Source organism: Echiichthys vipera (assembly GCF_963691815.1).
Source record: "Echiichthys vipera genome assembly, chromosome: 7".
Classification (NCBI taxonomy): domain Eukaryota; kingdom Metazoa; phylum Chordata; class Actinopteri; order Perciformes; family Trachinidae; genus Echiichthys; species Echiichthys vipera.
Genome location: NC_139832.1, coordinates 1,686,693 through 1,700,778, shown reverse-complemented (window position 1 = coordinate 1,700,778; position 14,086 = coordinate 1,686,693). Strand labels below are relative to the sequence as shown.

Below are 14,086 nucleotides of genomic sequence, written 5' to 3'. Positions count from 1 at the left end.
GCTCAATATTGGTCCATATATAAGGAGCACTGGGTTATAAGGCGCACTGTCGGCTTTGGAGACATTTGAAGGTTTTTAGGTGCGTCTATAGTGCAGAAAATACAGTAATTTGTAATTTGTGGATGATAAAATATCAGTTTCAGTGTCTTTCAGTCTGTGTTTGTCAGAGTTTAACTTAAATTTCCCTGAGTGTGATGATAAAGTTTGTGATTATCTGTAGGATGATTCTTTTCTTTAGTTCTGCAGGTCTTTAAACATTTAAATGTGGACCTGGTGGATCACCACAGTTATTACAGTTCACCCTGAAGGGAGCACGAATGACGAACCCAAAGCATTAACGTGAACTACCCGGCAGCTCTAGAGGGAAAAGTCAGAGGATCACCAAAGCCATCAGGATTCGTCCCCTGAGGATCGTGAATGAAGATCCGTCCAACAGCTGTTGAGTCACCTGGAGAGTCAGTGTGATTTAATGGGGAATGAACGAGCGCCTGCTGGTGTGAACTCACCAGTTCCTGTTCCTGCAGTCGAAGGCAGCCACACCGTTGGAGTCTGGAGTCCATTTAATACCTTTAACGCAGACACAAGCAGTCAGTTCACTGTTCCTGTTTGATAAAAGTTTGTTTTGATGAGTTAACAAGTTCATAAACGTTTCGTTAAAGAGAGAAACTTGAATTCAGAACGTGTCCTGTTGTATCTTTCTGATGAATAAGGAGAATATGTGTAAGAATAAGTTCTTCCTTGACAGTTTGAGTTTATTTTGCTTTGCGAACTCGCCGCTCAAACACATCTCCCAGCTGGGTTGCCTCCCGCCGTCGGGAGAATCAACCTGCTGCTGTGAGGACAGGACGTGTGACCATGTAACCAAACACACTGTCAAGACTGGGTTCTGTCAGTACCCTCATCTCCCTTTTGTGTGAGTTTGTCTCCCTCTGTCTGTGGTTCCCTTTTGTGTGTGTCTCCCTCTGTCTGTGGTTCCCTGCATGTGTGTCTCCCTCTGTCTGTGGTTCCCTGCATGTGTGTGTCTCCCTCTGTCTGTGGTTCCCTGCATGTGTGTGTCTCCCTCTGTCTGTGGTTCCCTGCATGTGTGTGTCTCCTCTGTCTGTGGTTCCCTGCATGTGTGTCTCCCTCTGTCTGTGGTTCCCTGCATGTGTGTGTCTCCCCCTGTCTGTGGTTCCCTGCATGTGTGTCTCCCTCTGTCTGTGGTTCCCTGCATGTGTGTGTCTCCCTCTGTCTGTGGTGCCCTGCATGTGTGTGTCTCCCTCTGTCTGTGGTTCCCGGCATGTGTGTGTCTCCCTCTGTCTGTGGTTCCCTGCATGTGTGTGTCCCTCTGTCTGTGGTTCCCTGCATGTGTGTGTCCCTCTGTCTGTGGTTCCCTGCATGTGTGTGTCTCCCTCTGTCTGTGGTTCCCTGCGTGTGTGTGTCTCCCTCTGTCTGTGGTTCCCTGCATGTGTGTGTCCCTCTGTCTGTGGTTCCCTGCATGTGTGTGTCTCCCTCTATCTGTGGTTCCCTGCATGTGTGTGTCCCTCTGTCTGTGGTTCCCTGCATGTGTGTGTCCCTCTGTCTGTGGTTCCCTGCATGTGTGTGTCTCCCTCTGTCTGTGGTTCCCTGCATGTGTGTGTCTCCCCCTGTCTGTGGTTCCCTGCATGTGTGTGTCTCCCCCTGTCTGTGGTTCCCTGCATGTGTTTGTCTCCCTCTGTCTGTGGTTCCCTGCATGTGTGTGTCTCCCTCTGTCTGTGGTTCCCTGCATGTGTGTGTCTCCCTCTGTCTGTGGTTCCCTGCATGTGTGTGTCTCCCTCTGTCTGTGGTTCCCTGCATGTGTGTGTCTCCCTCTGTCTGCGGTTCCCTGCATGTGTGTGTCTCCCTCTGTCTGTGGTTCCCTGCATGTGCTTCTCCCTCTGTCTGTGGTTCCCTGCATGTGTGTGTCTCCCTCTGTCTGTGGTTCCCTGCATGTGTGTGTCTCCCTCTGTCTGTGGTTCCCTGCATGTGTGTGTCTCCCTCTGTCTGTGGTTCCCTGCATGTGTGTCTCCCTCTGTCTGTGGTTCCCTGCATGTGTGTGTCTCCCCCTGTCTGTGGTTCCCTGCATGTGTGTGTCTCCCTCTGTCTGTGGTTCCCTGCATGTGTGTGTCTCCCTCTGTCTGTGGTTCCCTGCATGTGTGTGTCTCCCTCTGTCTGTGGTTCCCTGCATGTGTCTCCCTCTGTCTGTGGTTCCCTGCATGTGTGTGTCTCCCTCTGTCTGTGGTTCCCTGCATGTGTGTGTCTCCCTCTGTCTGTGGTTCCCTGCATGTGTGTGTCTCCCTCTGTCTGTGGTTCCCTGCATGTGTGTCTCCCTCTGTCTGTGGTTCCCTGCATGTGTGTGTCTCCCCCTGTCTGTGGTTCCCTGCATGTGTGTGTCTCCCTCTGTCTGTGGTTCCCTGCGTGTGTGTGTGTCTCCCTCTGTCTGTGGTTCCCTGCATGTGTGTGTCTCCCTCTGTCTGTGGTTCCCTGCGTGTGTGTGTGTCTCCCTCTGTCTGTGGTTCCCTGCATGTGTGTGTCTCCCTCTGTCTGTGGTTCCCTGCATGTGTGTGTCTCCCCCTGTCTGTGGTTCCCTGCATGTGTGTGTCTCCCTCTGTCTGTGGTTCCCTGCATGTGTGTGTCTCCCTCTGTCTGTGGTTCCCTGCATGTGTGTGTCTCCCTCTGTCTGTGGTTCCCTGCATGTGTGTGTCTCCCTCTGTCTGTGGTTCCCTGCATGTGTGTGTCTCCCTCTGTCTGTGGTTCCCTGCATGTGTGTCTCCCTCTGTCTGTGGTTCCCTGCATGTGTGTGTCTCCCTCTGTCTGTGGTGCCCTGCATGTGTCTCCCTCTGTCTGTGGTTCCCTGCATGTGTGTGTCTCCCCCTATCTGTGGTTCCCTGCATGTGTGTGTCTCCCCCTGTCTGTGGTTCCCTGCATGTGTGTCTCCCTCTGTCTGTGGTTTCCTGCACATGTGTGTCTCCCCGTCTGTGGTTCCCTGCATGTGTGTGTCTCCCCCTGTCTGTGGTTCCCTGCATGTGTATGTCTCCCCCTGTCTGTGGTTCCCTGCATGTGTGTGTCTCCCTCTGTTTGCGGTTCACTGCATGTGTGTGTCTCCCTCTTGTGTCTCTCGTTTAGGTCCGGTAGACGTTTCCCCCCAGCTGCAGCCTGTTACGCTGATCACCTGGATCACTACTTGTACCCTGAGCTGACAGGGATGCAGCGCCGGACCTTTGTATCCCTTCGTTGGTAACTATTCCCCCCCGGACCGTCGCTGAGTTTATCTAATCGTGTTTGTTTTCTCCGTAGTCTCCCGTGTTCCTGTTTCCTCGCCCGTCTCCCTGATTCGTCCGTCATCCCCCCGTTCCTGTTCTCCCTCGACCGCCTCGTTGTTATTAAACGTTTGTTTGTACTTGTACTCCGTGTCCGTGTCTGCGTTGGTCCCACCCGTGTTTGTGTGTTATCTCTGAACCGTTCATGACACAAACAAGTATAAAGTTCTGCCTTTGGGTTCGCTATTCTTCCCCACAGGAGCAGACAGGAGGTGACGGATGAGTTCTGTATGCTGTGAAAACGGGATGAGCCTTAAACTGACCGGGGTAGATCCTGAAGAAGCCGGTGGAGCTGCCGAAGAACTGCCAGGTGAGCGTCGGATCCTTCTGGAAGTTACTGATGAAGACGTCGTTTAGCGCCTCAGAGTTGTAGATGGCGTTGACGATGCCTGGATCTGCGCACAGAGGAGCAAAGCTAAACCTCACACAGGAAGTACCTTCAGATGTCGGACCCCCCCGAAAACGAGGAGTTATCCATAAAATACCATATTATTCGGATTATAAGTCGCAGTTTTTTTCATAGTGTGGCCGCGGGGGTGCGACTTCTACTCTGGAGCGACACATTACCGTATATCAGCAATCGTCACACACACACACACACATGTCAACCAATCAAAATCCGGCGGGGGCAGGTCATGGCAGAAGTGCGTTGTGAAAATAAAGATGCTACCTGTGTTTCTGATCGAGCGCTCGGTTCTCGACTGTTCATGGCTGTGTCGCTCGGTGTGTGCGGTGATTGATTGTTCCTGTATGTGTGTGTGTGTGTGTTATGAAGTTGTGCAGCTACTTAAAGAGCACATGTTACAGCCTCGCCCCCGTGTGTGATGTTTATCATAGAGACCCACAACGCACACTACAACAGTCACGCAATAACATAAAACCACAACATTAGCTGCTCATGCTTGAGCTAAGTATGTGACGTTAACCCACCAGCCTGTTATTCTCTGTTCTAGTTTTAGTTTAAATTGCCTTTCAAGATGAAATGTTGTTTCTTTGTGTTAGATTTATACTCTAATGCGACTTATATCTGTGTTTTTCCTTCTTTATTATTTATTATTCTGCATTTTCAGCCGGTGAGACTTTTACTCCAGAGCGACTTTTAATCCGAAAAATACGGTAAACATGAAACTTAAAGTTGAGTTGTGAACGGACGACTCCCGACCTTTGTTGTAGACGTTGGTGGGGATCTGGATGTCGCTCAACAGCGTGTTCACGGGCATGTTGTTGAAGTGTTCGTTCTCCTCCAGGGGAAACTCTCCGCCCAGCTCCACGCTGTTCCCGTCCTCGTCCACTGTGTTGATCATCATGGAGTTGTAGTAATCGAACTGACGGGACACAGGAAGGAGAGCATGAAGAGGAGGCTTTCAGAAGAATCATTTAATTCCTTTTAATGCATTTTCATGATGCAGAATAAACGTTACATTTTGTTATTTCACAGGTGGTAAATGGCTGTTAATAAGCTCCAATGGGTCATTTAGTATTTGACAATTCACCATGTTGTACTTCCACCGACGTGGAAGTAGAATTAATTTACACACTTGTAAGAATCTCCAAAGGTAAATTTTATATTTGCACATGAACGTTTGGTTTATGGTTTACATTCAACATGGAAATGAAGAAGACTTTACGCTTTATTTTGGAGCTGTTAAAGCATGGGCTTTTATTTTGAAGGACTGAAGTTTGGTCCTGGATGTTTGGACAACATTGATGGGCTTTTATTGTGAAGGACTGAAGTTTGGTCCTGGATGTTTGGACGACATTGATGGGCTTTTATTGTGAAGGACTGAAGTTTGGTCCTGGATGTTTGGACAACATTGATGGGCTTTTATTGTGAAGGACTGAAGTTTGGTCCTGGATGTTTGGACGACATTGACGGGCTTTTATTGTGAAGGACTGAAGTTTGGTCCTGGATGTTTGGACAACATTGATGGACTTTTATTGTGAAGGACTGAAGTCTGGTCCTGGATGTTTGGACAACATTGATGGGCTTTTATTGTGAAGGATTGAAGTTTGGTCCTGGATGTCTGGACAACATTGATGGGCTTTTATTGTGAAGGACTGAAGTTTGGACAACATTGATGGGCTTTTATTGTGAAGGGCTAAAGTTTAGACAACATTGATGTTAATGTGGACGACCAGCAGCTCCAGTGTTTACGGAGAGAGGAGATCTAAAGGGTAAGCACACGGCTAATTCAGCGTGTTAGCATGTTAGCGTGTTAGCGTCCTTTTGAGCGCTCTGGTTCACACAAAGATAAATCAGGACGTTCAAACCAGATTTGGTTCCAAAGAGAAGAAGTTAGACTTTAGTTTAAAACATGAAATGAACTCTGAACATTACACCATCATTCAGATTTGGAGGTAAACAGGAAGTTTGAGCTAAAGACTGTCCGTCACAGAAAGAGATGTGTTCTCTGTGAGATAAATAAATCCACAAACACGATGATAAAAATAATAATAATAATAATAACTTGGACTTATAAAGCGCCTTTCATGGTACCCAAGGTCGCTTAACAATTGGGGGGGGGGGGGGGGTGCTTTTTGACATAGGCCCCGTGAGAAGAGGCTCCTCCACCTCCTCAGCAGTCGTGCGGTCTTCTCTGTAGCACTCGTACCTTTGACCTCATCCACTCACTTTAACCTCCTCACCCACAGGTCGCATGGATACATTTAGTATATGCTGAAGGAAATCGAACGATCGAACACTACACCTTTTGTATATCAGGCAGCTCAACCCCAAACACAACACATCTTCATTTTTAACATTCAGCTTTAACTTATTCAAATTGTGTCTCTTCCTGCAAATGCACATCTCATCTCATCTCATCTCATCTTCAGCCTCTGATCCTGGATCAGGTCTCGGGGGAAGCAGCTTTAGCAGGGGACCCCAAACTTCCCTTTCCCGGGCCACATTAACCAGCTCTAACTGGGGGATCCTGAGGCGTTCCCAGGCCAGTGTGGAGATCTAATCTCTCCACCTGGTCCTGGGTCTTCCCCGAGGCCTCCTCCCAGCTGGACGTGCCTGGAACACCTCCCTAGGGAGGCGCCCAGGGTTCATCCTTACCAGATGATCCTGAACCACCTCAACTGGCTCCTTTCAACACAAAGGAGCAGCGGCTCTACTCCGAGTTCCTCACGGATGCTGAACTTCTCCCCCTCTCTCTAAGGGAGACTCCAGACCCCCTCCTGAGGAAACGCATTTCACACGCTTGGACCTGGACCTGGTTCTTTGGGTCCTGACCTGGACCTGGTTCTTTGGGTCCTGACCTGGACCTGGTTCTTTGGGTCCTGACCTGGACCTGGTTCTTTGGGTCCTGACCCAGCTTTCATGACCACAGGTGAGGGTAGGAACCAGGACTGAGGGTAGATCCAGAGCTTTGCCTTCCTCAGCTCTCTGTTCATCACAACGGTGCGGTAGAGCGACTGCAGCTCCGCCCCCGCTGCTCCGATTCTCCGGCCAAACTCACGCTCCATCGTCCCCTCACTCGTGAACAAGATCCAGAGGTACTTGAACTCCTTCACTTGGGGTCAGGACTCATTCAAATCATACAAATGCACAACTGATCTAAAAATGAACGAGCATCTAGTACTTACTCCTGTTTACTTCACTGCTGCTACGAGTGAATTCTTTTACCCTGACCTACATGTGCGGCCGTACGTTGTCTTGGCTGCGGAGTCGACCCAGTTCCCTCACAGGATCAGGGACGTTTGATCTAATCTAATTCCAGGTGTCAGCTGAAGCTTTAAAGCTCAAATCTGCTCTGTTCCCCGCAGAGTTAGCATGCTAACATTAGCATCCAGCTTAATGCACAGCTGAGACCAGTCACACGGTTGAGGGATTATGTCACGTTTGGGAGTTTCAGTGCGGAGTCAAAGAAATACAAAAAGAACAATAAGATAAAACATGAACCAACCGTTAGTGAGGCGTTGTAGTCGTGGTACAGGTCAGCGTCTTCTGCAGACTCCGCCAACCTCTGAGACCAGAGACAGGGAAGTTTTTATGAGACGTTTGAGTGCAACAGAGGATAAAAACATGAACCATGTGAACGTAACATCCTTTAATGCAGTCTTTTTGGACTGTTAGCATGTTAAGTCATCATCACACGTTACATAAGACAAGAGAGCTGTGAGCAGCCAAAGCACTTAAACTCTTAAACCCTCTCAGACGGTTTCATTTGTCTTGGCAGGAATGACCAAGCTAACTGGAGAGGCTTAGTCCACTGAACTCCTTAGAGCATTGCATCACTGTTATAAACAAACAGATGCTATTTAAAGTATGTGTTAGCTCGCTCGCTAACAGTAGCTCACAAGCAACAAAGATCGTCTTTATAATAAAAAGTACAATCACTGTTTTTACAGTGATCAGTTCACGTCGTAGATTGTAAATATTGTTCTGCTTCTCTTTCGGGCTGCTGGTTGCCAGGGTTGTCTGTTGTTGGGTGCAGCTACTGTAGGCTGGCACTGGGTGAAATGGAGTTAGCCAATCCTGCAGCTGCTTGGGAGCCTCAGTGAAGGGGGCGTTCTTTGTCCCAGCAGCTGAGTGAGCGGTGACGGGCAACAACCAGAGTCACTATAGGCCGAGCATTCACTCCATGGACTGAGAGAAAGGAGAGGAACGCCATTCAAACGCACGCCCACATGGCTACGCTGCTCCTTGATGCTAACATCACTTTCATCTGCACTTAGCTGGAACGGCTAATGCTAACAGCTAACGCTAACTGTCAGTCAAACTCCTCTAGTCCTTGTTTTGATGCTGTGATTTTCTGGAGGGGACGGGTTCAAACAGGTTCAAACAGACTCCGGTCGTCTGACTAACCTGGCAACCCGACTGCTGGAGTTGTTTCTTGTTGTTGAGACGACGATTTTGAGACACTAGTTGGCGCTGTTCTGCTCATTTTTCATATTCAACCTTTAACTGTGACAGAAATCTAAATCCCAGAGTAACCAACATATGTAAAGGACCTGCGGCTGTCAATTTCCAACTCATGTACGCAAGTCTGTGACGTAGAACCTGACGCCACTACGTTAGGTACATGAACAGCGGCCTCCCGAGGGGACAGTCCTGTGTTTGTTTGACCTGTCCAGCTCGACCTCGTCCCTAAACGGACTTTGTCGCTCTTCATACACCACCTCATGTCCTCCTTTGCTCCCGTCATAATCATTACAGCCACTAGAAGTCGCTGCCACACTAACCTTGGGTGGTGGGTTGTTGCACAGACGACCTATATGGGGGCTTTTTTCAGGGGGGAGGACTGTCTCTGTTTGAAGAAGCGTCTTTGTCCTCACCTTCACTGACTTCATCTTGCTTCCCAACATCCGCTCGATTTCATCAGAATAATCCTTCACCAGGTCGTTTCCGTCCAACTCCACGATCTTAACGATGGACTCGACATCCTTCAGTTTCTGAGAGGAAACAAACACATTTTCAGAATCAAAACTACTTCTTCCTCAGTCAACTAGGTGTCATTTGTCTCCCTGGTTAACCATTTGTGTGGTTCAAAAGACCTTCTAAATGAGTGTTAACTTCATTACACTGAGTAACGAGTCTGGAGTTATGACGTAATATCTCTTGTTTGCAGCATAAATTGAGTTATTCTCCAGGCGGTGAACTAGAGTTCAGGATGTTGCCACACAGTAATTGAAACTGATGATAATGATGTTGGCAGATCATTAGGATTGAGAGATTCCCTCTTGGGTTTAATCAGCTGTGATGTGAGTGGAGTTTTTTTTACAGCAAGACTCTCTGACGTAATCAGGTCACTTTCTCTGGGTCAAGAAGCTCAAGAGTGGATCTGCCAGCTGAGAGCAGGCAGAGACAGCCCAGTTTGGTTATTTACACTTTGAATCACTCAATTAGGTCATTTGCTAATTCCAATTAGTCCAAGCAACCTCTTTACTGACACAAATACAGAGCCAAACATTTAGTGTTACCGTCTCTAATCTGTATCCATCCACACAGAAACACCTGGGACTTGGTTCCAAAGAAACCCTAACCCCTAAACCCTAAACTCTAACCCATACCCTAACCGTAACCCCTAACCCAACCCCTAACCTCTAACCCCTAAACCCTAACCCTAACCCCTAACCCATACCCTAACCTCTACCCCTAACCGTAACCCCTGACCCTAAACCCCCCTGACCCTAACCCCTAACCACTAACCCTAAACCCCCCTGACCCTAACCCCTAACCTCTAACCCCTAACCCTAACCACTAACCCCTAACCCTAAACCCCCCTGACCCTAACCCCTAACCTCTAACCCTAAGCCATACCCTAACCCTAACCCCTAACCCCCTTACCCTTACCCCTAACTGTAACCCCTTCCTTCCTTACCCTAACCCTAACCCCTAACCCTAACCGTAGTTCACCCAAAAAATATACATTTTATACAGTACTCACCTCCCTGGGCTCTCTATGTTCCAAGAAAAAGTTTTCTATGGAATGGCATTAAAGTTAAATTCTGGCATAAAATCATCCCAGGGTCTTTTTCAGCAAATTCGATCAACAAAAAAGTCATGGAGACAATTTTTTCCGTGTGTGTTATTAACGGAGATATCATCTCATCTCATCTTCATCCGCTTATCCGGGGTCAGGTCGCAGTGGCAGCAGCTCCAGCAGGGGACCCCAAACTTCCCTTTCCCGGGCCACATTAACCAGCTCTAACTGGGGGATCCTGAGGCGTTCCCAGGCCAGTGTGGAGATCTAATCTCTCCACCTGGTCCTGGGTCTTCCCCGAGGCCTCCTCCCAGCTGGACGTGCCTGGAACACCTCCCTAGGGAGGCGCCCAGGGTTCATCCTTACCAGATGATCCTGAACCACCTCAACTGGCTCCTTTCAACGCAAAGGAGCAGCGGCTCTACTCCGAGTTCCTCACGGATGCTGAACTTCTCCCCCTCTCTCTAAGGGAGACTCCAGACCCCCTCCTGAGGAAACACATTTCAGACGCTTGTACCCGCGACCTCCGATGACACGGAGATATCACTAACAGCTAAATGCAGCTAATACTCATTACAACAGCTTTTTTTAACCACTAACTCTGCTCATGAGAACACTAAACCTCGGCAGTAGCATGAGAAGAGTCCCTACACAGAGAACAAAGGGCAACTGCCATGACAACCGCATACCTTTAAGAGTCTTTCCTTACAGAAGTAAATTGCTGTCGGAGAGTTACCGACAGAAGCTCAGCACCTTGAACTCTGGGCGGCAACTGCTTCCTTACGCCAACCAAGCGGCAACCTATTTAGTGGTGCACTGAAGAGGTTGAAAGCGGTTTTACTCAACATTCAATATTTTAAAGAACAATATTTCACACATAACGAATGAATTTTCATGCCCACAACGCATCACTTATTAACCCTTGTTATTTCTAAGAGTTGGATGTTAAAGTGGAAATCAGTCTCATGTCATGTGGAGTCAGGGCGTGGTTAGCCTAGCTTCCGGCGCTGTGTAAAGCGGCAGCCAGCAACAGTTGCTCCCTCTCCTTTCCGCACTTTTTTGCTATTTTATCTTATTTTACTGTGTTTTTATTAGTACTTTTTCCTGTAAGTTGTAGTGCTAACCTTAGCCAACTATGTTCGTGAACTTTCTTACGTGTTTTTTGTCCGTTTGTCTCATTCTTGGGACTATTTTTGCCGACCGCGTCTCCGTCTGGACACAACAATGCGGCGGCTCCATTGTTTACACCCGTGAACAGCTGTTGTCGCTAGCACCAACGGCGCTAATGCGGGAGAGGCCTGAAATCCCCAAAGAACTGAGGAGAAAGTACAGGGGATGTAAGGCTGGACGTAAACAACGGGAAAAGAAGAGGAGATATAAACCATCTCTCCCTTCCATCACCATGGGGAACGTAAGGTCGCTGGCTAACAAGATGGACGAGCTGGCGGGCCTGGTGAAGACTCAGTGGATGTATCGTGTGAGCAGTGTGCTGTGTTTCACGGAGACGTGGCTCCACGAGGACATCCCAGACTCGAACGTAACTGTGGACGGCTTTCAGACTGTTCGGGCGGACAGGAGTCACCGTGAGAGTGGCAAGAGGAAAGGTGGGGGACTTGCTATTCTTATTAACAACAAGTGGTGTCATCCTGGACACGTTACTGTAAAGGAGCGTGTGTGTAGCCCGGACATTGAGCTGCTTGCCGTGAGTCTGCGGCCATACTATCTGCCGAGGGAGTTTTCACACGTGATCGTTCTGGTTGTTTACGTTCCTCCGACTGCAAACGCGGCGCGCGCGAGTGACGTCATCCACACCGTCGTCGCGGGACTTCAGACACGGCACCCAGACGCATTCATTGCAATATCTGGGGACTTCAACCACATCACTCTGGCTGCAACACTGCCCACTTTCAAGCAGTTTGTGGACTGTCCCACCAGGGAAAACAAGACACTGGACCTGCTGTATGCTAATGTTAAGGAGGCTTACAGCTCCACTGCCCTTCCTCCTCTTGGAAGATCAGATCACAATCTCATCCATCTGCAGCCCCTGTATAAGCCCCAAGTCCAGCGGCTTCCTGTGACCACCAGGACTGTGAGGAGATGGTCACAGGAGACTGACGAAGCTTTACAGGGTTGCTTTGAACTCACAGACTGGGATTTGCTCTGTAATTCACATGGGGAGGACCTTGATGATCTCACGGACTGCATAACAGGGTACATCAATTTCTGTGTGGACAGCGTTGTTCCTACAGAGACTGTACTCTGTTTCCCAAATAACAAGCCGTGGGTCACCAGAGACATCAAGGTCCTGCTGAATGCGAAGAAGAGGGCCTTCAGAGAGGGGGACAGAGATCAGATGAGGCAGGTCCAGAGGGAGCTGAAGGAGAGGATCCAACAGGGCAAAGACACCTACAGGAGGAAGCTGGAGCACAAACTCCAGCAGAACAACTTAAAGGACGTGTGGAGCGGCATGAGGAGCATCACTGGCTACAAACCATCTGGTAGCCAGACGGTAGGAGGTGGTACTGAACGTGCCAATGAGCTCAATCTGTTCTTCAACAGATTTGACCAAAGGGCTCTGGACCACCCCCCCACGGCTCCTCTACAACCACCCACCTCCAAACCTCCAACCCTGCTGACACCTCCCCCTCAATTCCTTCCTGATTTTGCCCTACCTGTCCCCTCCCCCCCGCCATCACCTCTCTCCACCCCCACCAACACACACAGCAGACAGACCTTCACTGCAGAGCAGGTGAGGAAGGAGCTGTGCAGACTCCGCCCAGGCAAGGCAGCGGGTCCCGACGGTGTCAGCCCGAGGGTCCTCAAAACTTGTGCGATCCAGCTGTGTGGAGTCCTGCAGTACATCTACAACCTCAGCCTGAGTCTCGAGAAGGTCCCTGTGCTGTGGAAGACATCCTGCCTGGTACCATTACCAAAGAAGGTGCGTCCCAGCACCTCAGAAGACTACAGACCGGTGGCGCTGACATCGCACCTGATGAAGTCCCTGGAGAGGCTGGTTCTTTCACTTCTTCGGCCCCTGGTCAGCTCATCACTGGACCCTCTACAGTTTGCCTACCAGCCGAGACTAGGAGTGGAGGATGCTATCATCTTCCTGCTCAACTGTGCCTGCGCCCACCTGGACAGAGCGGGGACCACAGTGAGAATCTTGTTCATGGACTTCTCAAGTGCGTTCAACACCATCCGGCCTGCTCTGCTGGGACGGAAGCTGACGGCGATGCAGGTGGACCCTCCCCTGGTTTCCTGGATTACGGATTACTTGACGGGTCGACCACAGTATGTCAGACTTCAGGACGGAGTGTCTGACACCGTGGTCTGCAGCACTGGAGCTCCACAGGGTACTGTTCTTTCCCCATTTCTGTTCACCCTGTACACCTCAGACTTTCAGTTCCTCTCTGAGTCCTGCCACCTGCAGAAGTTTGCCGACGATTCTGCAATTGTTGGCTGTGTCAGTGAGGGGAAGGAGGAGGAGTACAGGGGCGTTGTGGACTCCTTTGTCGACTGGTGTGCAGCTAATCACCTGATTCTAAACGCCACCAAGACTAAGGAGCTAGTGGTGGATTTCCGCAGGAGTAAATCTGCCCCCACACCCATCTCCATCAACGGACTGACTGTGGATGTTGTCCAGGATTACAAATATCTTGGAGTACACCTGGACAACAAACTGGACTTTTCCAAGAACACTGAGGCTGTCTACAAGAAGGGCCAGAGTCGTCTCTATTTCCTGAGGAGGCTCCGGTCATTCAATGTTTGTAACACCATGCTGAGGATGTTCTATCAGTCAGTGGTAGCCAGTGCCATCTTCTTTGCTGTTGTGTGCTGGGGCAGCAGACTGAGGGCAGCAGACGCAAAGAGGATCAGTAAGATCATCAGGAAGGCTGGCTCCGTCCTGGGGGTCACACTGGACTCTTTGGTGGCGGTGTCTGAGAGGAGGATGCTGTCTAAACTGCACAGCATCCTGGACAATAACTCTCACCCTCTCCACCAGCTGCTGACCTCCAGCAGAAGCACATTCAGCCATAGACTCATTCTCCCTCGGTGTAATACTGAACGCCGGAGGAAGTCTTTTCTTCCGGCGGCCATCAAACTTTATAATTCATCTCCCCCCGGTCAGGTAAGGAACAGTGGAGACACTGTATCCTGAAAATGTCACTTTGTCACTTTATACCATCACTGCATCACTTTATTCAGTTGTACTTTATTCAGTTGTACTGTCACTTACTTCAGTAAGTAATGCTGCTATTCGACACTGTCACTTTATATCACCACTACATCACTTTATTTATTTATTAATGGTTTACGGTAACTATCTGCTGATACACT

At 49.3% G+C, this 14,086-nt stretch overlaps 1 protein-coding gene across 1 annotated transcript in view; it reads right to left on the bottom strand.

The window, feature by feature from the left end:
- The window catches only part of LOC310949033 (voltage-dependent calcium channel subunit alpha-2/delta-4-like), a gene marked incomplete at its 5' end in the record, with an annotated part of 105,349 nt that overhangs the window by 57,392 nt on the left and 33,871 nt on the right, over positions 1-14,086 (bottom strand). The window contains 5 exons of the mRNA XM_083916364.1: positions 507-567; positions 3,581-3,712; positions 4,480-4,642; positions 7,229-7,288; positions 8,601-8,717. Coding sequence (XP_083772490.1) covers positions 507-567; positions 3,581-3,712; positions 4,480-4,642; positions 7,229-7,288; positions 8,601-8,717 — 533 coding nt within the window. The remainder of the gene's footprint in view (positions 1-506; positions 568-3,580; positions 3,713-4,479; positions 4,643-7,228; positions 7,289-8,600; positions 8,718-14,086) is intronic.